General features: G+C 41.0%; 1 protein-coding gene and 1 non-coding gene across 6 annotated transcripts in view; both read right to left on the bottom strand.

The window, feature by feature from the left end:
- Nucleotides 1-25766, bottom strand: part of LOC149078325 (SLIT-ROBO Rho GTPase-activating protein 3-like) — a 183213-nt gene that overhangs the window by 107045 nt on the left and 50402 nt on the right. Inside the window, exon 1 of one of the 5 annotated variants that reach the window (XM_089241977.1) lies at nucleotides 1797-2265. The exons of 2 other annotated variants lie outside the window; for them this stretch is intronic. In XM_089241977.1, coding sequence (XP_089098103.1) covers nucleotides 1797-1857 — 61 coding nt within the window. In that variant the 5' untranslated portion in view covers nucleotides 1858-2265. Of the gene's footprint in view, nucleotides 1-1796; nucleotides 2266-25766 lie in introns of those variants that run through there. 2 more of the 5 variants (XM_089241975.1, XM_089241979.1) reach the window with 2 other exon arrangements.
- On the bottom strand, nucleotides 15970-16042 carry TRNAV-UAC (transfer RNA valine (anticodon UAC)). Its single transcript has one exon. It is a non-coding gene; the product is annotated as a tRNA-Val (tRNA).

The raw sequence follows: 25766 nt of genomic DNA, 5'->3' as shown, positions 1-25766 counted from the left end.
AAGCAGGCATTAGTGAGTTCACAGGACTATGATAAAAAATATGTTCAGGCTACTTGATCACAAAGTATTCGTGGTATTTAAATCTGGTAGACAAGAATATGCCTGATTCACCTCAGAAATCAAGTCCAGATTATATGAGCACAGAGTTCTAATTTAAGTAAGAGCGAAGTAATTTGATACATCAACTTTATGACCGCTATGGGCAGGTGTGGATCTAGATGGGGTTGGAATTATCACCCCTTCCAAGATCTGAATAATATGGAGAAAATTAGTCTCTACTGTAAAACGAAATCTCCAAGATATGGGACCATCCCATCTGATGAAACTAGACCTACACAATAAGTTTTTCTCCCGACACATCTTCCCTGGATCTGTGCCTCTTTATGGGGCATCTGCTATTCTCCCCCCCCCCCCAGATAAATTAGGCACAAGTGGGTTTTCGTGTTTACGAATTTGGAAAGTAAGAAAATATTCAAGTTGTTTGGATTCCCACTTGCTTTGTGGGGCAATCAGGTCCAAACTATGATGGACTCCAGAGGAAGTGATTCTGAAATCTGATACAGTTGGCGCCCATAATAATGACTCCCACTGCCCCGTCTAAAAATAGGCGGCCTTTATATTGGAAGAAAAAAATTTGGGACTTATCTTACCAATTGTTGTAATGGAATTCTCGTTATATATATAATGTAGGGTGGTCATTATAATGAATGTCGACTGTACATCCTAACATAGGCAACAACCCCATAGCCAGAAATTCCATTCGGGAAGAACCAAAGTGATAGAACAATAGATTTGGCCATCTTTTTCCTGCCATATAGCATTTTCCCACAGATGGAGTTCAGGTAGACATTATAAACTGGATGTCTAATGCAACTGCAGATATGCAGGGGAATCTTCTCCCCCCACCCCCAAAAAAATATCAAAAATGTGTGTTGGCGTACATTGACATCGTATCCAGGGCCACAACTAGAAAAACCAGGCAGGTCTGGTCATGGCCCCACGAGGGTAGGGGCTGACAGGGCTCCAGTCCCGGGGCCCAGGGACAATTGTCATTATTTTTTGTTTTTTCATGCAATAAATTAACTATAGAGGGGGCCCCATGAAGAGGCTGGCATGGGGCTAGAATCTTTGGCACCTGCCAAAGGTTATAGCCTAGGTGTCCTGGTCCAGGATGTGGGGGACCATGGGTTATGGTGTATCAGGCAAGCGGGTAGACGAGGTGCTGAATTCATCCTTTAACTGGTCCTTAACGGCTCCATTACATTGAGGGATAAGCTAAACTGCTTGCTTGCCCCGAATGACAAAGTATATAGTTGTCACCCTGATTTTACACCCCCCCCCCCATACTTTCAAGACAATCTCCACTTATGCAATGTAATATGCTTGAAATACGGTAGCCCCCCCCCCCTCCTTAACAGACAAATGTTTTTGTCCCATCAGTGTCCATAAAATCCTTGGTATACAATTTTTAAAGCGGCCACTGAAGGAGGCCGATGGGGTTCCTCTGAGACCTAGGATCATTTCCACTACAGTAAAACCTGTAAACTTAGACAACCTCTCTACATTGGACAGCTTTGAATGAAACAGGCCTTGATCCCACAGCACGATGTCCACAATACACCACCACTTTTTATTGGACATCTAACATGGAGATATTAATGGTGTCCAATTCAAACAGGATTTACTGTCTTTTTGTTTCCTGAAGAGACGCCCCCCCCCCACCTCCCCATACATGAGAGAGAGAAGACATTGGTTAATTCATTAATAAAAAGACATGTAATGAAAAAAAAACTCACTGTTATAAAATGGTGACCGGCGTAGAGTACCGGCTCTCATGAGCCGACTTCTCCCGTTCATGATGACGACACGCCAATTTTAAATGTCCGAGGCAATGAGTTTTCACTGGATATTCATTTCACTCCGTCACGTAAACAATTAAAAACCCACACACGCAACGTAAACAGATACACACAAAAGTTGTGAAAACTTTCGAAGAGAATCACCCCATTCAACAGGTATGAAAATCCTCGCAAAGATACACAACGGAGAGATTTATGCCCGTGCGCGAGTATTTCTCTTGAATGAGCTCACGAATGTCACATCACACCGCAATGAAAAAAAATAAGTCGTTAAAATGTTTTTAAAATAAAATTAATTAATGACAAAATTCATATGATGCTTCTCCTTAAACCAATTAAAAGCGCTTTAAATGAGGACCAGCATCCACTCAACAAGCAAAGACGGCGCGAACTTTTTCTCCTGTCTAAAAAAAAAAAAAATCTCCCAAGAGAGTGTGTGTGTGGGATCGACAGAGGGCGCAGCATCCACGTGCGAAAGCGTCTATGGGTTGCCGTCGTCAATTCACTTTTTTTTCCTCCTCTCGCCAGATTAGCGATAAGTCAGCCAAATTTCACAGAAATTCTATTAAAAAAAGCGCTCTTCAGACCCCGAGAATTCATTTTTTTTGGAATTTTAAATTTTTTTATTTAATTTTTTGATGCTCAAAAAATTCATCAACCCCCCATAAATGTCAGCAAATCTTTATTTATTTATTATTTTTTTTTTCAAATTTTCGATCTGACATTTTTGTTTTTTGTGAAGATGAAGTACAGTACAATATTCCTCGAAAGACGTTATATTTTTTGGAGATGATGATTATAAGGAAGAAAATCCATCTCCGCCCCCCACGGGGACTTGAACCAAAGCCGCTTTGAAAATTCTAATGCAGCTTTGAAAGCCTCCTAGAAGTAGTATATATATAGGAAGATTTGCTTGAACCCCTGTCTCTCGTTTGCCGGACGAGTGCTCAACCAACTAAGCTATGGTAACAGAATATTTCTCCTTAGGTCAGTCGAATCCCGTTATAACGAACTCTAAGAGATCTTAGACATCACTTCGTTATAAAGGAATTCCAAGTTATTTAAAAATGTCCCTATGTAAACTTATCTGGGGATTAGAAAAGTGTTCGTTAAAACGAGATTTTCGCTATAACGGTATTTTCGTTAAAACGGGATTCGACTGTATATATATGTTGAAGGGCTCCGTACATGGACGGGCGCAGCAATCAACTAACAGCTCGTGAGTGGCATCAGCTGCTCCTTATAAGAATCAAATCGGCAAAATGAAAACCAAACGTTATTTTAACGGAGGAATATCATCGGTTATAAGAATCATATTTCCGCTTATAAGAGAATCAAAGAATTCCCCCACCCCCCAAAACTGCCACCGTTTATCTCAGTTGTAGGAACTTGTAAAATATTTTTGTTATTCACGAGATTATTTTTTAGAACCACTTATAAATATTGCCACTGTTACTTTTATAATAATCATTCTATATTAATTGTTCCCCCACCCCCCGCCAAGGGCCGTCTTGAGAGCATCATGCGGGCCCTCGGGCCAAGTGAATTCTCTGAGGCCCTTGTCTGGCTAAAATGCTTGCTTACAAATTTGCACGGTTACTTTCGAAAATTTCGGCAAGACTGCACTGCTCCTTCCCCAAACACTAAGGCTTTGAAGTGAAGTGAGCTTCCATGAATGACAGAAAGGGCCGCAACTGGAGGGGGGGGGGGAGCAGACGGATCTGATGTCCCGGGCGCTGGATTGGAGGGGGGTAAATTCACTCTTTTACTGCTCCTTACATTAAACGAGGGCAGCAAAATGCGTGCTTGCGCCGGCTGTATGTGTGGGACAAAGTACGTAGTTGCGTTCCTAATTACAAGACTTATCAGCAAGAGGTTTATGGTAGGAAAATAAAAACACACACACACACACACACACAAATAAACATCCGTAGCTCCTACTAACCCCACTCCGGACCATTGGAGCTCATATTGCTCACTTTGGGAAACACGGACGAAGGATAACGAGATATGCTATGGACAGGGCCGTAGTGTGTCTTCTCGGGGGTCTGGGACAAATTTTTCCTTGGGTCCCTCTTGAAAGGGTTATTATCATGCAAAACAAATATAAACTTTTGTGGGAACCCCCATTCGGTTCGGGGCCTAGGGTCGTGCCCAGGTTGTAACCCCCCCCCCCCCCCAGTCTAGTTACGTCCCTGGCATGGATATTCGAACTGATTTAAAATTTTAAGAATTAAAATGTTACATTACTAAGAAGTTAATAAGGGTTTTTTTTTTGAAGAAACATCGTAGTCTTGGCTTAATGGCCTCTCCACCACCTTGCAGTGAGCAGGGGGGAAAAAATCTCCGGATAAGAGAATCAACCGCCTATCATAATCAGAAAGACTGAACCAAACGAGATTCTCATAAGCGGCGGCTACTCTGTGTATTTTATTCTATTTTTTTCAACCAAGATAATGCAGAGTATACATTCATCTTCACATACGAATTTTTTCCGGAATTTTATTGCTAAATTTTAGGCAATGAATCACACTTTCCCGAAGGCACATTATCCTGGAAGCCGTCTCAAAATACTCTTGAAAGTTCAAATATAAGTACTTGAAGCCCCCCCCCCCCCCCCGAAGTTCATATTCACCATATTTCTAACTCAAAATTTACACAATCCTTTAAGTCAGGACTCAACAACCTGTGGTCGAAAGAAAAAATTCCTACAGTGAGAAAAAGCAACCCCACACATGTGGCACCAGGGGAATGAAAGGGATAACTCAGGGTTTCTTGACCTTTTTCAGCCTCAAATCAGCAAGAAATCGGCTTCGCGACCCATGGCACTGTTGGTTTTTCCAAATTAATGAAATCAGTGACGCAATCAAAGCACATCTATAGCAGGACTGTGTAGGTGGATTTGTACGACTCACTAGAGAAAGTCCCTACGAATCAAGTTTGGGTCGCAACTTATAGCTCAAGAATCCCTGGCTGTAAGTATTTGAACGACCGATCTCTCTCTCTCGAAAGCCCCTGGGATATCATACCTAAAAAAACAGTACCTCGCTCTCGTAATGGCTCCAGACAACAACTCTACTTATGCGGAACCTATTTTTGATGCTTACTGAGCCCCCCCCCCCCAATTTATTCCCATCCCCAAGAATTCTTACCAAATATTTTCGCCGTTTCACCTCAGATTTGACACCCCTCCTAGAACTTATAGAATTTTTTGGCAATTTCTCGGATTTGGCACCCCCCTTCAGAGAAGCGGCCTGTGCACGGCTCAAAAAAACCATCCCTGACTAATCTTCTATATAAAAGTGTTGTTTTTTTTCTCCCCAGCGACTCCTTTGTAAGGCGACATAGGATCTTATAATATACCTATTCTTCAATATACCTATAGCTTCTAGAACCCCTGGAAAATGCTTGCTGAAAGTTATCCCTTTCAAACCCGGAGATAGGAAATTCATTATAACTTACGATGATGAGCATCTTTTGTTATCTGTTCGGAATAAATCTTATCCTGAAAATAGGGTGTGTGTACGAATCCCCCTCCCCTTCCTTCCCACAACGAATAAATCAAAAGCAGAAATCCGCAGTCGTGAATCCAGTCGGGCTATTTTTCGAACGCTCATCCACTTCCGCGTATGCAAATTAGAACAAGAAAAATACCCACAATGCATGACAACACATTATACTATATTACAAATAAGATCTCGTTTTTTTTTGCATTTATCAGGTCACGAGCGTCTAATTAAAATGATGATCGCCATTCTTCGTAATATTAAGGAGGGTGAATGAACTACAATGTTGTCTGTGGCTATTTTATTATTGTTTTTATTTTACTCCTATCTGGTACGGCTTGTTGCATAAGTAGCGTACCCTGTCGAAAAATGTTGTTACCGAGTTTTGTTCACAACTTACGTACGTATATGGGGATTCATCATCTACTGAGAATTCGTTAAATACAGTAAAACCTCGTTAGTGCGTCACCTGGTTAACACGTTACTCCGCTTACCGGGTCACTTTTTGGAAGTCCCAATTGTCCTCAGGCAGGAATTGGCAAGCTATGGCTTACTCCGTTTAACGAGTCACTCCTCTTACTAAGTCATATTTTTGCTCTCCCAAGAGTGACTCATTAACGAGGTTTGACTGTATCCCATCAGGTCTTAACACCTCAAGAAAGGATAAGGGAAGCCGAAATTCAGAAAAAATGCAGGAGGGTGCAGAAATTCAGATAAAGGACAACAAACGCACGCAAAGGGGGGCAGAGAAATTTGGAAGGTGGGGGAGGGAAATTCAGAAGAAATGGTAAGGGGGTAGATAAAAAAATAAAAAAAAAGGCCAAGGGGGAAGGCGAAATTAAAAAAGGAGGGCAGAAATGAAAGGGCGGGGGGGGGGCAGAAATGAAGAAAAGGGTGGCGGGGGGGCAGAAATTCAGAAAAAAATAATTTGAATAGAAAATCAGAAAAATAATCGGAACAGAAATTCACAAAAATTGTAGTGACAGTAAAATTAATAGAAACTGAAATTCAGAAAAAGGAGAAATTCAGAGAAAAAGTTTGGGTGATAGAAATCTAGGGGAAAAGGAGTCGGAATAGAAAAGCCGAAAAATAATCGAAACAGAAATTCAGAAAAAATACAAGAGGACAGAGAAAAATTCGGGAAAAGAGAAGGAGGACAGAAATTCAGAGAAAGGAGTATCTGTATAGGAATAGAAAATCAGAAAAGGTCACGGGAACAGAAAAATCGAAAAAATAGTGGGGACAGAAATTCAGCAAAAGGAGTTGAAACAGAGATTCACAGAAAAATGATAGAGACATAACCAACATAACCGCAGAAAAAAAGAAAAAAAAAATCGAAAAATACGTAAATAGGCAAAACAATTTGCAGACCGGCGAACAATTGCAGCGGCCACACGAATCAGGTTGAAACGTTTCGCGATTCCCATAAGGGGCCGTTCAAGTATTACGTAAGCAAATTTTTAGCCATTTTTGACCCCCCCCCCCCCCTTGTCAGCAAAATTTCGTCATCAGCTCTGCCCCTCTGAATCCAACTCATATTTTCATAAAGGTTGGTTGATGACGTAAGCATTATCCAAACCCCCCCCCTCCCCACTTGTCATCGAAAGTCAGCAAATCGGAACCCCCCCCCCCCATCGATGATGACGTAATACTTGAACGGCCCCTAAGGAAATTTCCACCTAACCGGGTAGGTCCGCGGACGAACGGTAGAAGAACACCTTCCGGCAACAATGGTTTTTGGACGATACCTCATATACGTAACAACAATTTCTATAGATTATTCAATTCAAGAGACAGCTGTATTGATATACATATCTGACCCGTTATCGGATAAAGAAAGAGTCAGATAAGGCTTATCCAATTAGCCTCAATTTCTCTTCAGAACATAGCACCGAATGTGCTTCATGTATAACGTTAATATTCTCACGCTAACAATCCCCCCGCCCACCCCCCATGAATGAAATATCCAACAGAGATGTTTTGAGGGTTGAATAAGAGGAAGAGGTATACTTGTGTACATCCTTTTAATAACGAATGAATGAAATAATGCTGGTAAGTTTCCCCCTCCCCCCCTATTCCCAACTCACTCATCATTATACAAACGCCTCTTTGAAATTCATCAAAATGTAATTATGTGCATGTTGAACTCCAGCTGCGATGCGCGCGGGGTCTTCATGAGTACATACATGATTAATTCATGGAGGAAAAGAAGCATGTGTATTGCCCTATCTCCTCTCTCTCTCACTGAGCGAGAGGAAAATTACTCGCTGTCAAGCCTCGTTATTATTTTACGAAATTGCAAATGCTAACTTGAAGATTGTTGCGGAGGATTTTCTCCTGAGTTACTTTTAATGATGTCATTAACATGTTTCGTTTTTTTTTTCTTTCTTACTCTCTCTCCCCCACACCTTGTACAATTTTTTTCTTCTGATTATTATGGAAAGAATCCTACGTGTAATTTTTTTTTAGGGTTAAAATCCGGACCACACGAACCTGTCTCAATCACTATCTCTAAATGGTGGGTGAATGAGTGGTCGTTTCCTCTCACCCACATACGCGTTCGATCATTATTATTATTAATATTGCAGTCAGACCCGCTTACAACGAAGTCGAAAAAAAAACCAGTGAGGATATTCGTTATACGCGAATCCGTTAATCGTCTTGATGAGCAAATATATAATTCGCGGGAAATGAAAAAAAATTCGTTTTATGTGAAAATTTGCAATATCCGTGGTCGTTATAAGCGAGTCCAACCGTATTTACGAATGTTGTGTCCGATCTGAAGAATTACTTAATTCTTACGGGAAAGTCTGGAAACTCGTTTGAAATGACGTCTGGGACCAAAGGTGTATTTTCAGAATTAGGGGTCTAAGCGGACCCAAGCAACACCACTTGTAGAACAAGGCCTCCGCACGAAGATTGTGACGTCAATGAAGAAGGCCATTTCTCTTATTGCCATTGGATATACTGCAAAAAAAGGTAAAGATATCGCGTGCTCGGCCTGCTATATCCAATGGCAATAGGTGAAATGGATGGTATATAACCTATCGAACCTATAGGTGGTGTTGACCCAAGGCGGTAAATTTGAGGAAGAAAATTAGAGTAAAATGGAAGTGTGGAAAAACCATATATCCGCTTCTCGCTAGAGATCGGGGACTAAGTCATTGAGCTACCAAAAAGGTGACCTAGAGAATGTGCAAGCACGTGAGCCACCCAAAAGTGACCTAAAGAGTTGGCAAGGCATATGAGTGACCAAGAAAGTATTCGAGTGTGTATTCGAGCGAGGGAGTGACTAAAAGAATGACCTAGAGAGCAAGGGATTAGGTTAGTGACCGACCAAAAGAGTGACCTAGAGTGTGGGCAAGCATGTGAGTGATCAAAACAGAGCGCAAGTCGAGCGCGAAAATCCGTAAGGCCGCCTCTGGCTATGTTGTGAATGTTATGCAAGCTGCTTCAGCATGAAAATGGTCTGAGGTTCTGCAACGTGCATCTCATAGCCTCGACCTATTCGATCTGCCTTCCATTCGAGGCCTCGAATGCGAGTCGATGTCCACATTGAAAAGTTTCGCTACACAGGGCAAAATACCTACAAAATGGTACAAATAGTCAATCATTACACTTCACTCACAATTTGAAATACAGATTATAGATTGCTTTACTCAAAATTCTGCCGCACAATATGAACGAACTTAACCGAGCTTTGCTGCTTTTAACCGAACTTCGGATTTGACTCTTGATTGGATCACGTTACGTTGCTGATTGGACCGAATCATTACCTCCTAGAAAGGTTCTACGAGGTAATGGCCGAACCCTTTCGCGCCCTTCTTTATATTTACGGGTTGGTACACCAGAACTACACATTGTTCAATGTTGTGAATTTAATTTCAAAACAATGCTTTCTACTCCCTGAATATGGATCAACACTTGTAGAACTCGTGTTACATTGGAGTAGTTCATGATCAGTCGCATTATTATACTAAAATATGATGAATGTTTATGATAAGGTTCCAATTCCCGGGAAACGAAAAAGCGACAGTCCGCACGAAGAGATCACGCACACCGTGTGTGTCATGTGTTGTCAAAGGATTGCTGTCGCCATAACCGGATGTTATTAAGTCGTTCGACTGAGCGGAACTTCGCGCAACACCTGCTCATATAACCATATACACGTTGAAAAAGCAAAACAAACCTGGGTTAACGGCCTTAAAAAAAAAGCGTTTAAATACGTTATTAACATTATGACACGACACACACACTCACTGGCGTAACACAGTTTTATCCGTGACTGTTTCCAGTGACCCACCACTATTACTGTTATCGTTATCAAAACAAAGGATCCAATCAGTGAAACTGGCGTTCCGGTCATTTTGGGAACCGGAGAACGTATTTGGGAACGACAGAGAGAGCCGAGGACTTCATCCCACGCGACCAGAGTTTCTCGGTTAGAGTTGCTGGGAGGTCATTACCATTGCAACTTTGACATTTCCGTGTTGATTGTCTGCGGATATTTGGCAAACGAGATGTGACGAGAAATTATATCTTAATGAAGCCATCTAGCGATGAGAAGAGTCATATATAAAAAAAAAAAAAAAATAGATAGCGGCAGGCAGTGGCAGGTGATCAACGTTTTGTCTAAATATCAGCACCTCAAACTATAATGCTAGGACCTGTAAAGAATTTTTTCGCTCCTCCCCCAAATGAATTATTCTTGAATTTTTGTCCCCACCTTTTTTTTCTGAATTTCAGCTCCTTTTCTTTTTTTCTGAAGTTCTATTTCCTTTCTTCGCTATTTCATCAGCGACGAAAAAACACGAAAATTTTAAACCGAGTTTTCATCATGAAAAAAAAACAAAATTTTAAACCAAGTTTTCATTAGCAACTAATAGCAACGAGAAGAAACAAAATAATAACAATTCCTTTTTTACCAAGTCTTCATCAGCGATAAAATGGCAAGAAAATTTTAAAACAAGTTGTCATCAGCGATGAAGAAACATGAAAATTTCAAACCAAGTTTTCATTAGTCCACATCTACACAGCAGCGGCTTCCAACCCTTTTTGACTAGCGGGAGCCTTTTTCAAAGTATATAATTTCTATGGCGGAGCCTCGTAGGACTCATTTTTTTATTTACTTATAAACTTTACTGATTCATTTTATTTTCCTCGAGAGGCCGCGGAGCCCTTAGGAAATGCAAAAGGAGTCCCAGGGACTCCGAGAAGCACCAGCTGAGAATCGCTGGGCTACAGTACTATACAGTAGTAACAAGTAAAATTTTTAAAACTTCACTGTCATGAAACAATATTTTTAATATAAACTTTACGAATTAATTGCTACCAGACTTTATATTCCAAACAGATAGAAAACATTTAAGAAAAGAATTCTTTCCTTATGCATAACAAATGCCTTAGAACATCCATTATTTTACAAAACTCTTTCCTTCTTACATCAGAGAAAAATATGTGACACGAAGAGTGAAGGCCCAGACACACAACCATGCTTCAGAAAAGTCAAAAAAAGACCTTAAGCTAAGTTATTTTGAGAGAAAAGGTATTAAAATACATTATATGCAGTATGAACACAATATTTCAATACATTTCAATCAACCTCAGGGCATTATCAATCAACGTTGAAGCCTTACCTGACTCGCAAAAGAGGAAAAAGTACATCACAGAAAACATCCACATTGACGTATAGAATACTATCTTACCTAAAAGGAGAGAAAAATAATATCAGTAAATCATTCCACACTAGTAAATTAAATTCAGAGCAAAAATATCTTATCTGCTACAGTAGAGTAAACCAATAACACAAAAATGTACAGGGTGTCCTGTAAGTGATATCACGGTCTTTATCTCATCAACCGTCCGTCTTACCGGTATGATTCCATTTTAAAAAATGTTCAATAGAATTTGAATACCTCTGTGAATACAGTAAAGTCGCGCTTATCCGACATAAACGGACGGGAAGGCAGAACGTCGGATAATAGGAAGGTGTTACGAAAAAAACCTATTAAACGTCAAAGTATGGCATAATTTTACTCATTACGAACCTAATAATCATGTTTTACAGCAACATAGGCGGAGATAGACTTGGAAGTCTGGAGTGGGGGGGAGGGGCACAGTCATTATTGCTCGGGGGGGGGGGGGGGAAGGCACGATGATGATGATGATGATGACGATGTCAATTCATATATACATTAGATCAGTCGACTCCACCTTTGACGCTGGGGCGTATTTCCGCCTACGTACAGCAAAACAACAGAAAATATTTAACTAAAAAACTGAACTTACATTTACAGAATATTCTGAAGTTAAATGTAGTACTTAATAAGTTCAGTCCAGTGATGATTTAAAGAAATTTTTGATCGTAGGGGTCATTCAAGTATTACGTCAGCATCGAGGGGGGGGGGGAAAGGGGGTTTCGGATTTGCTGACTTTTGATGACAAGGGGGGAGGGGGAGGGTTTGAAGGTTCCTTACGTCATCAACCAACCTTTTTTGAAGATATGAAATATTCTAAGCTGCGGACGAAATTTTGCTGACAAGGGGGGAGGGGGTCAGTGTTTTGCTGACAAGGAGAGGGTTAAACATGGCTGAAAACCTGCTTACGTAATACTTGAATGGCCCCTAGCCTGCTTTCTTGACGAGTGCCGCGTCTTCACTGCCAAGTCTTGCCATCTTTGAAGCATTATTATGTAGATTCCTGTAGTTTCTTATTCCTCAATGTATTTAATTGCAGTTTCCAGGGCCTTAACTTCGTCGTTATGTGAAATTCGGAGAGGCTCGACAGTTGATGCTTGATCTTCAATTTCGTTGTCATCGCAATTGACAATTTCTTCATCAGTTATTTCATACTCATCCATCATAGTCATAGGGTAGACGGGCGCGCCACTGTACAGTCGAGGGTAACTAATTAGCTGCGGTGGAGTCGGGAGAAACAAAAAATAGACTACGCTCACTCTCTCGCAAGTTGCGAGAGTAAGCGTAGTGAGTGAGTGTGTTGCCTGTTGTTTTTTTACGCGGTGGGACATCGGATAATACGGAATGGCGGATAAGCGAAGGTCGGATAAACGAGCCTCCACTGTACTACACTTAGGCCGAGATTGCACTATAAAAGTTCGATGAAATCCCTTTTATAAAACTTGAAAAATCCAGCCAATAAAGCTCATAGAAAACGTTTATAGTGTAATCCCGGACTTAGAAACATGAATTTTTTTCTTGACCTCAAGAAAGACAGAGCAACAACTTTTTACTTGGAGCACAGGGGGGGCCGTGTAGAAATTTAAATTTCTCATTTTGTTACACACTGTATTTTCACTCACAAAATTAGTATGAGTAATTTTTATTTGAGTATTTTTTTAAATTGGAATCATACCTGTAAGATGGCCGGTTGATGAGACAAAGGCCGTGCTAGCGCTTACAGGACACCCTGTATACCGTACATGTTAACCACGGTTCCCACAAAGGTGGGACGGACAGGGCTTCAGCCTTGGGACCCGGGACGATTATCATAATTTTTTGTTTTTTCATGCATAATACATCATAAAGGGGTCCGTCTGGTCTGGGGCCCACAAAAGATCCCAGCCTAGGATCCTAGCCCAGCTCGAGAATAGAAGGACTTGGAGTATTTTAACGCCGTTTGAGGAAAAGTTATTGGCACGAAGGGAAATTTGTTTTTTCCTTCCCTGCACAGAAAAACGTTAGTTACAACTTTTATCGATAGAGGGCGCCACACGAAAGAAAATCACTGAAAATACGCTCACAGACCAATAAAATACAAGGGTATGCGATTAACAGCTCGTTTCTGGATTTTCCCGTTACTGGCGCTTATATAAGGTTTTTGATTGTCACAGGTGGGTAAAGCACTATTGGTGAAGTTGAATTACCTCACAGTAACGAATCGTCGGATGAAACTTTACGAACGTTTCAGACACAGAAGAGATTCAAGAAAGGTTCAGGTACAATCACTCGAGGCCAGGCTGGTTTAGAATGCCCTCTATCGACAAAAGTTTGAATTAGATTTTTCCTGAACAAACAAAATCACCCCCTTCATGAGGAACACTTTTTCCGCATACCGCATTCAGATGTACCAATTCCTTTCTATTCCTCTTCCTAAGTATTTACGAATTTATGGGATACTCCCTAAAATGGGAAATTTGAAATTGATTGTGGTGTATTAACAAGTTGATATAATTTAAATAATTCTTGATAATAATAATGACTTGAAATAATTTATTTTCATTTCACCTTCATTGGCAATATCAGCCTTTGCTCTTTTGCTGGAGCTAAACTGTTGCGGAACCTTTTTATTGTAAACACAATTTGATAAAAGAACATGATCATACCATGACGACTGCTGACAGTGACATTCCGCGATTAATTACTAAAACATAATTGCACATGAAGTGCTCGCTCTTATTGCAATTGTCAAACTGCACCACTTTCACCATTTTTGCATCCTCGGACGCGATTCAGTTAACGTACACGCGCTTTCAAGTTTACATCCTTGCACCGTCAATATACGCATCCTCAAGTTCACATTCTCTAAATGCTGGATGAAAAATGTTCTGAGTGAGAACATCCTCAAGTTCTCATTCCCCCTCGACGTGAGAACCTCCAGTTAACAATCTCCACCCTCAAGTTTACATTTTTGCACCCTCAAAGTTCACATTCCCGCACCCTCGACAAGCTTCAGTTACATTCTCGCTCCCTCAAGTTTCAATTCTTTCCCCTAGACGAGCTCCAGTTGACATTCTCCACCCTCAAGTTTACATTCTTGCAACCTCAAAGTCACATTCTCGCACCCTCAAAATCCAAATTCCCGAACACCTTTGACGAGCTTTAGTAAACATTCTCGCACCCTCAAAATTCAAATTCCCGAACACCTTTGACGAGCTTTAGTAAACATTCTCGCACCCTGGATGAATTTAAACTCACATTCTTGCACCCTCGAAAACTTTAATTCACATTTTTGCGCGGCAAAGAATCCATGCTCATCCCCCCCCCACCCCAAATGAACTTTGATCCATGTTCCCCCTCCTATGCGTCTATCTTCGCCTATGCATTCTCGCGCTTTCAAGTTTACAACCTTACGCCGTCAAATTCGCATTCTCAAGTTCATATTCTCGCCACCTCGACGAGAAGAGCTCCAGTTAACAATCTTCACCCTCAAGTTCACATTCTCGCACCCTTGAAAGTTCGCATTCCCGAACCCTCGACAAGCTTCAGTTAACATTCTCCAACCTCAAGTTTACATTTTCGCACCCTCAAATTCACATTCTCGCACACTCAAAGTTCACATTCCGGAACACTTTTGACAACCTTCAGTAAAAATTCTCGCACCCTTGACGAATTTAAACTCACATACTCGCAAAATTATATTCGCATTTCTGCACGTCAAATGAATACATACTCATTCTCGCCCCCCCCCTGAACTTTGATCCATGGTCCCCCCCCCTCCCTCCCCTAATAAACTTTTATTGACAATCTGGCATCCCCAAGCGAGCTTCGACAAACGGAACGGTGGCTGAATAATTGTCGATTGATAATTCGAAAAATGCATGTGAAATTCTACTTTTTTTCACAAAATAAGAACCTTCTCATCAATGCTCTTCATTTAAAATGAGACGCATTCACCGTCACTGCAGAATAAAATCGGTTCGTTCGGAACCAATACACTTCGGGATTTGTTTGCGTTTTAAAGCCGAAAAACAGCTGACTATGCATTCCTTCTCCTCCGTTCATGTGAAGGAAGGGTAATATGATTTGACTCCGAGGGGATGGCGAGTTGGGTTGTTTCATCGATCACACACATACCAGCATGATAATAAACTTAGGGTCGTATTCACCGACATGGTTTAAACCAGTGTTTCCCAAAGTGGGCCGACCTGGTGGGGGGCGATAGAACCTACTGATTTAACATAGTATCCTATGGGTTTACGTGAGTTGGGGGGGGGGGCGATGAGAGGAAAAAATTTCTGATGAAGGGGGCGATGAAACAAAAAGTTTGGGAGATTATGGTTTAAACTGTAGTCAGTCACAATTTCTGGATATAAGAGATCAACACAGATTGGTTAAAAACCTGAATTTAAACAATCCGTATCGATCTCTTATCAAAAAATTGTGACTATAAACCAGGGGGTTGGCCAACCTTTTCCCAACCCGTGCCACAATCAGGATCATTTACGATGCTCGTGTTACTCTACGAATTTTAACACCCAGACCATACGTCCCGTTTTTACGAGACACGAGCATTTTCAGTTTCTGCAACTGTTCAAACTGTCAGTGTGCCACTCTTTTCAGATCTAATTTTTTTTTTTTTTTTTTTTTTAGAATAAATAAATAATTTAAATTTTATCCTATTTAATCATAATAATTTTTTTTTTTTCTTAAATTTTAGTTAAAGATTAAAACCCGGTTTGGAAAGTCATGACATAGTTATTATCTTAAGAGGGACCTTCTACACTAATAATAATATAGGTTTGGCAACCTATAACTTTTGAAAAGCCAACGTTCGCGTGCCGCGGGTTGGCCACCCCTGGTTGTAACCATGTCGGTGAATGCCATGGTAGAGGAACTTGATAAGCGGGGGAAAAAAAAAATTGAACTTGGTTCCGCCCGGGATCGAACCGGGGACCTTCTGCGTGTAAAGCAGACGTGATAACCACTACACCACGGAACCGTTGAGTAACGGTACGCTTTGTGCGTTGACATTGTAAAACTGCGGATGATTTGCTTATTACTACGTCAATTATTTTCTATATATAATTTTCATCGCACCGAACAAGCAATTTAACTGTTTTTTTCTTCTTTCCCCTTCCCCTTTATTGAAAATATTAAGCACAAAAGACATTTGCATCAGTAATGCTATCACTCATTGATGAGAATACGGCTAACAAATATCCAATCGTGCTGCCATCTGTTGCCACGACCGTCAACTTCATATTCCAGTGAGAGTATAATTCTTGGAACATCAGTGTATCTGAGTGACGTAGAAATAAATATTTTAGAATGAATAATATTTTTTTTTTTTTTTTTTTTTTTTTTTTGCAGAGAATGTTAATCCTTTTAATATTCAGATTCCGGTATCATCATATAGATGTCAGTGTTAAGATAAACTTCTCTCACTCTACGTAAACCCAGTTTTTAAATAGCGTATACAAGTCGTGCTGCCATCTAGTGAATATCAAACATTCTACACATTTCTTGGTTAAATGATACACTCGAATCCCGTTTTACATAGGAACAATGCAAAAAAATCTAGAATTTCTTTATAACGAAATTTCGTTTTAACGAAATTATTTGTCCGGTCTCTTGGAGTTCGTTATAACGGGATTCGACTGTATTATTCTTTTACGCCTTTCAGATAAAGGGTAGCCATATGTCCCGGTTTCTCGCTATTTTCCGGCGCTGTCCCGAAAAAGGCTTCCGGGACCCCTTGTTTGTCCCGGTTTCTTGTTTGCGCAATGAAATGTAATTATTTTGAATATGTTTTTCCCCCCCACCATTTAACTTCTAGCCACGTGAGATATTTACGCTAAAGATTAATAATTCCCACTGTTATATTAGCGCCATGTTAATATTTTATGTAAACAAAAGGACGCCGAACTAATTTTGAACCACTGTATAGCCCCGTTTACATGCGCAATACAGGGGGGTGTAAAAGCCACTAAACTAGCGCTCTGCTACCATACTGTAAAGCAGGTGTCTTCAACATTTTCCTAATCGCGACTCGCGAGCACTGCCTGTATCCATCACCAAAAGAAGAGCACCTTTACGGCAAGTTTGACATACGAATGCATGGAATCACGACGATTTCAATCCTTGGATGTAATTTATAGAAGGTGTTTGGGGCCATTCAAGTATTACGTAAGCAGATTTTCAACCATTTTTGACCCCCCCCCCTCCCCTGTCAGCAAAACACTGACCGACCCCCGTCAGCAAAATTTCGTCAGCAGCTTAGAATATTTCATATCTTCAAAAAGAGGTGGTTGATGACGTAAGCAACCTTCAAACCCCCCCCCCCCCTTGTCATCAAAAGTCAGCAAATCCAAAACCCTTTCCCCCCCCCCCGATGCTGACATAATACTTGAATGACCCCTTTGGTTGGAAAATTGATCAAGAGTGCTCGCGAGCACCAAATCGGACATGAGCATCGAGCACTCTGGGGGGGGGGGTTTTCAGTGAGCACCATGGTGCTCGCGAGCAACGGGTCGAAGATGCCTGCAGTGAAGTCATCGTATATCGTCAGGTAATTGGATTGTTCTAGAATACTTTTTTTTTATTTAAAATAGAGCACAACTCAGGTCTATCGTCCCCCATTAGCAATTTACTACTACCTAGTGAGTTGTGCCAGAAGTGTAAGTAGGGTGACCATACGTCCCGTATTCCCCCGGACAGTCCCGGTATTTTCTGTTTTTTTGGCCGTCCCGACTTTTTGGCAAAAGTGTCCCGGTTTTTCCCGTATTTTACACGAAGCCAACTTGAATTTTTATTCTTTATTGAAGTCAAAGATTGACATTATTTACAACTATATATGAGAATATTAATCTCCCACATTTGCCTTGAACGTTTGTCTTTCGTGGAATACATTGTAATTCACTGCAATTTGCATCATTTCCCGCCATTGTGATTTTTCCGTAATTTCAACAATATTTGGCAACTTTGTTTGAATTTACTGGATTAGCCAGTCAGTCATCTCCATACTTGAGCCCACACTAATCATGTCAGCAATGCGCTTAGGAGGGCAATCGCACATATCTGGTAGCCCCACCCCCCCTTCCCTCTACCCATGGTTTTCCATGAGCTCCTTAGGATATTTTGTTCCAATTGGGCCCCCCCTTTGGCTTTTGTACTCACCGTGCCCCCCCCCCCCCCCGCCTAAGAGTGACAGTATTTTGTAGCATGGTACAAACCTCCCATTGCTACTACCGACGGAACAAATTAAAACTAATTCAGAAATAGAAATCAAAATCTCCGGCATAAATTTTGATTGGTGCTCAACCATTGGTTCAAACCCACAGGTTTGAAACACCTCCGACCCTTCTGAGGGGTCATTCAAGTATTACGTCAGCATCGAGGGGAGAAGGGGGTTTCGGATTCGCTGAGTTTTCATGACAGGGGGGAGGGGGAGGGGCGTTTGAAGGTTGCTTACGTCATCAACCACCCCTTTTTGAAGATGTGAAATGTTCTAAGCTGCTGACAAAATTTTGCTGACAAGGGGGGGGGGGGGGAAGGTCAAAAATGTCCGAAAATTTGCTTACGTAATACTTGAATGGCCCCTGATCGATGTACTGTAACGTCTAAAGAAAAAGGTCCACAGCACATTCCCATAAGCCTGATACAATGGCGTAACGTAACAGAGAGAGGTGGCAAGAGAAAGGCCCATTTTCTCCGAAAAAGTTCACATTTATATTAAAAAACTCTCCGCTCCTTCTTTTCCCATGTTTCAGGCATATATTCCTCCCTGAGATAACAATACCCAACCACAGTGGTTTTCGACGCAGTTTCCCCGCGATGTTTTTCCCACAATATGTGACCCTGACCTCGTGGTATAGAAAAAGGAAGGAGCAAAAAAAAAAAGTGAGAAGCCACAATGTAGAGACAGCTCCCTGACATGTATGCTACCGTATTTTTCAAGCCGTGGGGCCAAACCAAGGAGTGAACCCGAAAAAAAAAAATGATTAGGAGAGTCCTGAAGCTAGAGGGAAAAACACATGTTTGAGATCAGGGGAGAGTGTGCGTGTTTTTGTGGCTCTCTCGTTTTTCTTGACATGGATGATAGGGCTTCCCCAAAGACAGATGTCTCTTTGTTCTGTAGTCCAATGATTGACAAACAGATCAAAAAACCATCGAAGCCCTAGAAACGAATCTCTCTTGGTTTCATATAGTGACCCCACCCGCCACAACTGTTGTTATGGATGTCGGCTAAAGTTGAGTTTGCTGTGGTTTATTAAACTAGTCTGCTTCAAATTCACATTCTCGAACTTTCGACGAGCGTTAGTTCACATTATTACACCCTCGACCAAAGCGCTTTTTCTGCAAGCGCTTTGCCCTCGACGAGCTTCCGTTCACATTCGTTCACCATCGATGAGCTTCCATTCACATTCTTTCACCATGGAAGAGCTTCAATTCGCATTCTTGGGGGTCATTAAAGTATTACGTCAGCATCGAGGGGGGGGGGAGGGTTCGGATTTGCTGACTTTTAATGAAGGGGGGGGAGGGGCGTCAGTGTTTTGCTGACAAGGGAGGGAGGGAGGAGGTCAAAAATTACTGAAAATCCAGGCCCATCATTTGGGGGGAGGGGTCAGGGGGGGGAAGCCGTTGCCCCCGGCTTTTGAAAATACACTAAAAATGTTATATATAAATAATTATAAATAATGTTCTTTGCCCCCCCCCCCCCGGAAAAAGTTGAAATGACGGTCCTGCAGCAAGCCGTTTCAATTTTCGCACCCTCGCTGAGCTTCCACTATATCAATACGAGAAGAGCTCCAGTTAACAATCTCCACCCCTCAAGTTTACATTCTTCAACCTCAAGTTTACATTCTTCAACCTCAAGTTTACATTCTTGCACCCTCAAGTTTACATTCTTGCACCCTCAAATTCACATTCTCGCACACTCAAAGTTCACATTCCGAAACACTTTTTGACAAGCTTTAGTAAAAATTCTCGCGTCCTTGACGAATTTAAACTCACATTCTCGTCGTCCCCCTCACAAAACTCAAATTCACATTTTTGCACGTCAAAAATGAATCCATACTCATTCTCGCCCTCGCCCCCCATTGAACTTTGATCCATGTTCCCCCTCCTTTCCTTAATAAACTTTTATTGACATTCTGGCATCCCCCAAGCGAGTTTCAACAAACGGAACGGTGGCTGAATAATTGTCGATTGATAATTCGAAATGCATGTGAAATTCTATAGTTTTTCACAAAAAAAAAAAGAAAAAAAAAAAAGAGAAAGAATCTTCATCAAAATACTCTCCAATTTAAAATGAGACGTATTCACCGTCACTGCAGATTAAAATCGGTTCGTTCGAAACCAATACTCTTCCGGATTTGTTTGCGTTTTAAAGCCGAAAAACAGCTGACTCTGCATTCCTCCTACTCCATTCATTCCGAATGCCGCCATGAATGTGTGAAGGAAGGGTAATCTGATTGACTCGAGGGATGGAGAGTTGGGTTGTTTCATCGATCACATACCAGGTTGGGAAAGAGGGGGGTTTACCGATCAAACCGAGATTTTTCGAACCTTGTCTGCTGTCGTGTCAAAGCCTTTTATGCAAATTGTCTCTCTCCCCGTTCCCGATGTTCTATAAAGTCCTCGCCCCCCCCTTCACATTTTCCATACATATGTGGTATGTATTAATAATCTATGTGTGTATTTTCAGCGGTTGTATAGAGAGACACTTCTGAGCGACTTTTAGTCAATGGAAAAGACGTTGCGCGCGCGCCCCTTGTGTCCGCCCACGCGTCTTAAGCATCGTCGCCATAGTAACGAGAAAATGTCCGCTTTTGGCTGCTACACTCTCTCTCACTGACGTTATTGTTGCGAATTCCCTCTTTCACTTCCCCCACGAATCTTCCCTCGAGCGATTTCGCTTCATTCATAGCGATCTTCAGAGCGAATATTTGAGTTACCCCCCTCCCCCAAGTACAGTACTGTATTCCTTCCATAGGAAAAGAAAAATATAAGTGTCTATATATTTTCCGTCCTCTGGTCAGTTGATATTAGACGCTGAACATCACAGTCAGCTGAACGAGATAAACAATCACGAACAGTTTGAGTGACATTCGGCAGCAGCAGAAAAACTCACGATAAGTATTTTCGCCAACAATCGCAAGTAATATAAGATAAACTTGGTACTTACAAGGGCCGGACTTGAATAGGAGCGAATACAGACATATTTACAGGAGGGCCATAGTGCGCTATCGCCCAGGGCGGCCGATTCGAGAAAACAGTGGGCAAGAAAATCAGTAGAATGGGAGATATAAGTGGATACAAAAAAGGAGGGCGGAGGGGGGACTGCATCCCCCCGTTCTCCAAAAAATTTATAGTAGTATCATAGGCGGGAGGGTGGAGGTCAAAAATCACCCCGCCCCGTTCACTATACAACCGTCCTCCATCTCGTTCGAAGAACCTGTATCCGCGTATGATGGGAGAAGGGTGGAAAAATTCGAATAGGGTCCACAGACAGTAGAACCATGAATCCACCTCTGAGTGACCTAGTGACTAATCCGGACCAAATGAGTGACCCAGAAAGTTTGCCAGCACGTTAGTGACTAAAAGAGTGATCTAAATATTTTAAAAGCATGTGAGTGACCTAAATATTTTAAAAGCATGCGAGTGACCTAAATATTTTAAAAGCATGTAAGTGACCTAAATATTTTAAAAGCATGTGAGTGACCTAAATATTTTAAAGCATGTGTTTTAAAAGCATGTGAGTGACCAAAACAGTGTGTATAAGTATGCATGTACGTGATGTTAGTTAATATTTTATGATATTAGTATCCTGGATGAGGGTCTGGGCACTGGACCTGGGTGAGATGGAAGCCACGAGAAAAAAATATGGTCCAAAGGGGGCCACGGGCTAAAAAAAAGGGTTACAGCTCGTGCATTAAGTATTATATTACGTATGATAAACATCTTCGAAGTGGAACTTCTGCTGCCACCTATGAAACAAAAGTGTTATAATTCTTCGATTGAAACTGATGACCGGTTTTCGATTAACGCACTGAATGAAAAAAATATATATAACATGGTATTAATTAATATTTTATAATCAATAATATTAATTAAATTATCGAATTTGCTTCAAAATTTTAACAGTTGTTATTTGTATGCGGTGAAATAACGTTAGTAAAACTCGCAAAGTGCAGTTGTCCTTGATTTCCTTCCTATTTACATTCTGCTGCACTTTACAAGTTTTACTATAACGTTGTTTTACCACACACAAATAACAACTGCTAGAATTTCGAAACAAACTTCGTAATTTTACTAATATTATTGCTTATAAAATATCAACTAATACCATATTATATTGGTTCTTTTTCGTGCAGTGTATTAAACGAAAAACGGTCATCAATTTGAATTGAAGAATTATAACACTTTTATTTGATAGATGGCGGAAGGGTAGTTCCGGCTCGTTAATGTTTCTCACATGCAATATATAATACAGTACTGTAAATTGTACTCAACATTTTCTAGAAGGCATATTTTTTGCTGACAAAATTTTACCTTTACCCGTTTATTGGTTATGAACAAAAGTAACTGAGAAAGGCATCATTTTTTTTTCATGTGTGAATAAATTAGCAAAATATGGATGTTCGAGTCTGAGAATGCTCTTGAGCACACTGCGCAGAAAAAATTCCCCGTATTGTATAAGGCAGCATGTTGTCATTCCGCAGAGATATTGAAATTCTGTGAGCAGAGAAACAGATCTGTGAAGGTGAAATAAAAGACAAAGTGCCCCCCCTATATGGGAAAAAAAGTTAGAGGGCACATTCTATGTAAGAATAAATGTTTTTTCTTTCCTGAACATCTCGGTGAAGAGTTACCCTAGAAGTAAATGGTTAGCATCATGATTATTTCGGATAAAGTCATATGTCATAGTTCTTGTACATTGGGTGATTTCCTTCTGGTCAAAGCTCTTGCTTCGTGAATACACCTTCCAACCAAAGCCCTCTAGATGTACCTAGTATCTAGGAGGCTTTGTTCCAACACACTGACAGGGCTCCAACCTCGTGAATCCCAACCACGAATTCAACGGGTCAAGGCAGGTAGAGATTCATGGCTCCCACATCCCGCAGTAGGGACCCTAGGTCACAGGCGGAATAGACGTGAAAGTCTGGGGGGTGAGCACGATGATGATGATTGCTGGGGGACATGATGATGATGATGATGATGTCAATTCATCGTATATACTCATATACATTAGATCAGTAGCCTCCACCTTCGAAGCGGGGGGGGGGAATAATGGACCCCACATCCCCCTCCGCCCATGCTTCAGGCTGAAATCTTCGATGGGGCCCCCTATGAATCACATTTGATCAGATAAATCTCAGATAAATGTGATTGGATAAATTTTCAGATCTGAAACCTTGCCAGACCCATTCTCTTCTGGGAGCAATGTAGGGACCTCAATTGAATAGGGTCTTCCACGATAGGTTCTGGCAGAATGATTTTGGCAATAAATATGTAAATTGAGAGGTGGTGCCAAAGCCCTCTTTCATTCTGCCACTGGGCTATGATGCTGTTCAGCCGGCTGTAGGGGCACATTTTTTTTGATAAATTCAGAAAATTGCTTGAGTTCTGTAGCCTTATTATCATCGAGAGTTCCGCAGAACAACCTTATAACCATCTAGGGTTCTGCGAGAAACTTTAAATTGTAAACCCCTGGGTGGAAAAACCAGCTTTCTATTCAATGAGAGGTCTAGGCATTAAAAAAAGCAGTATGGGGGACAGCAACTGACTGTAGCGATAATAATGACGTCACACTGAACATCAATGGAAGATGAGGAGTAGGCCTGGATTTTTCTATAACTTGAACGAAATCACTACTCTCACACCTTATAGAAGTGAATTTGGGACAAGCTCGTTTTTTAAATATCACTAGACAAACTTTATATGTTATTCTAGATATTTCCGGTCAGCCATTGTTGATTTATGTGCTGTGTGTATTGAGTCTAACTTGTCAGTTACTGAATTCATTTTCGTTGGCCCTGTAATAATGTAGGTCAATTCTTGACATGATTTTTCTTACCCGGTCAAATAATTTTTGAGACACAGGGAAATGTCAATAACGGAGAGGCGCCTCCTCTCAGGCCGGAGTTACACTACAAAAGCTTGATAAAAGATATTTTACAAAATTCGAAAAAAAAACAACAACCAATAAGCCTATTGGTTACATTCGCTCAAATGTATAGTACGGTCATGCGTAGTACCCAAGCGTCGTTGGTAAATTCAAAAAATATCCCCTAAATTAATTGCTTTTACCCTCGATTACACACAGTATCCAAGCGTTGATTGTACACTAGGCTATTTAAGCATAATCACAGATAAAGGCAATAATTTTCAAATATTTACCAAATTAACCAACGGCACTTTAGGGTATTATGCATATTTGCCGGTAAAAGTGATAAATTTATTAAACTGCGATCAGGAAATTTCGCCCCCAATACGATTCGTGCCCGGCACATTTCGTTCCAGGAAATTTCGCCTTGGGGCATTTTGCCTGCCTTGACCGTATGAGTGACCGACTGTGTGCGAGTAATCCCATGAAAAGCCGTGAAAGTGGGTAAGTGATCATATGAGTGAGTGACCAAATTAGTGTGCGATTGACTGTATCAGTGAGTGAGTGACCGTATGAATAAAAGTGAGAGTTCTTGACTGTGTGATTGAGTAAATGACCATATGAATGATCAAGTAAGCAGGACCCGTAGCTAGGATTTTTGCCGCCAGGGACAAACATGATTCGGATGCCTAGGCAAACATTATTATGCTGCCTTCCCCCCCATCTTTAAAATTCGATAATTTTATAACGGTATTCTTTGTTCTCACCTAAAATTACCACCCCCCTAAATTTTGCCACAAGAGACAGTTCCCCCCCCCTCCAGCTACGGTCCTGAAGTAAGTGACTGTATGAGTGAGTGACCGTCATTCATACGTCACGCACTTGGTCACTTATGCGATCACTCACTTATCATTCATTTTGTTGGTCACTTAGGACAGGAGCTCTGCCAGGCCCATACGTGGTGGTCATGGTCATTTATGATCATTTACTTGGTCACTCATATGGCCAGGGCAGGCGAAATGTCAGAAGTGAAATTTCTGGGGCGAAACGTACCGGGAACGAAACGTCGGGGGTAAAGTTTCCATAAATCTATTAAACATACCAAGATGATTGCTACGCTGAGTATGCTAACAACCGATTTTTATAACATTTCCCCTTCTAACATATGCAGATACATAACATATGCAGACGAACATTGCATAACCGATGAAACACGAATGTAAGTGAATCAACACCGAAATTCAACATTAATTTCCATAAAACTTGGCTTTATACCACGAAGAACCATGAGAAACGCCAGGTGAGTAGGAAGTATCCCCATCCCTTCTTGTGGGAATTATTTCAAATGGCTAATTAGCTTTTGTTGTTGTTGTCTTAGCAGTTGTAATTATGCTGATAGATGACCATCCACTAAAGAAGCAGCTCGATTTCATAATAATTTACGTTTCAGCGTTTACAAATGGGGCATCAGATGTTCTGAGACATTACAAGAAACGTTTTTATCTTCTTTTTTTTTTTATGTTCGCTTCGGTTCGATTTGTAAAGAGGCCATTGGCCTTTTTACAAGAAATTTCTCTCGCCTCCCTTCTTTTTTTTTGAATGAGGGAAGAGGAAA

This window comes from Pholcus phalangioides, unplaced genomic scaffold, assembly GCF_987345545.1.
Source record: "Pholcus phalangioides strain wild (caught in Gottingen) unplaced genomic scaffold, Ppha-v1.0 ptg000014l_1, whole genome shotgun sequence".
NCBI lineage: Eukaryota > Metazoa > Arthropoda > Arachnida > Araneae > Pholcidae > Pholcus > Pholcus phalangioides.
Note: the sequence above shows the minus strand (reverse complement) of the source record. Positions and strands in the feature narration are given on the sequence as shown.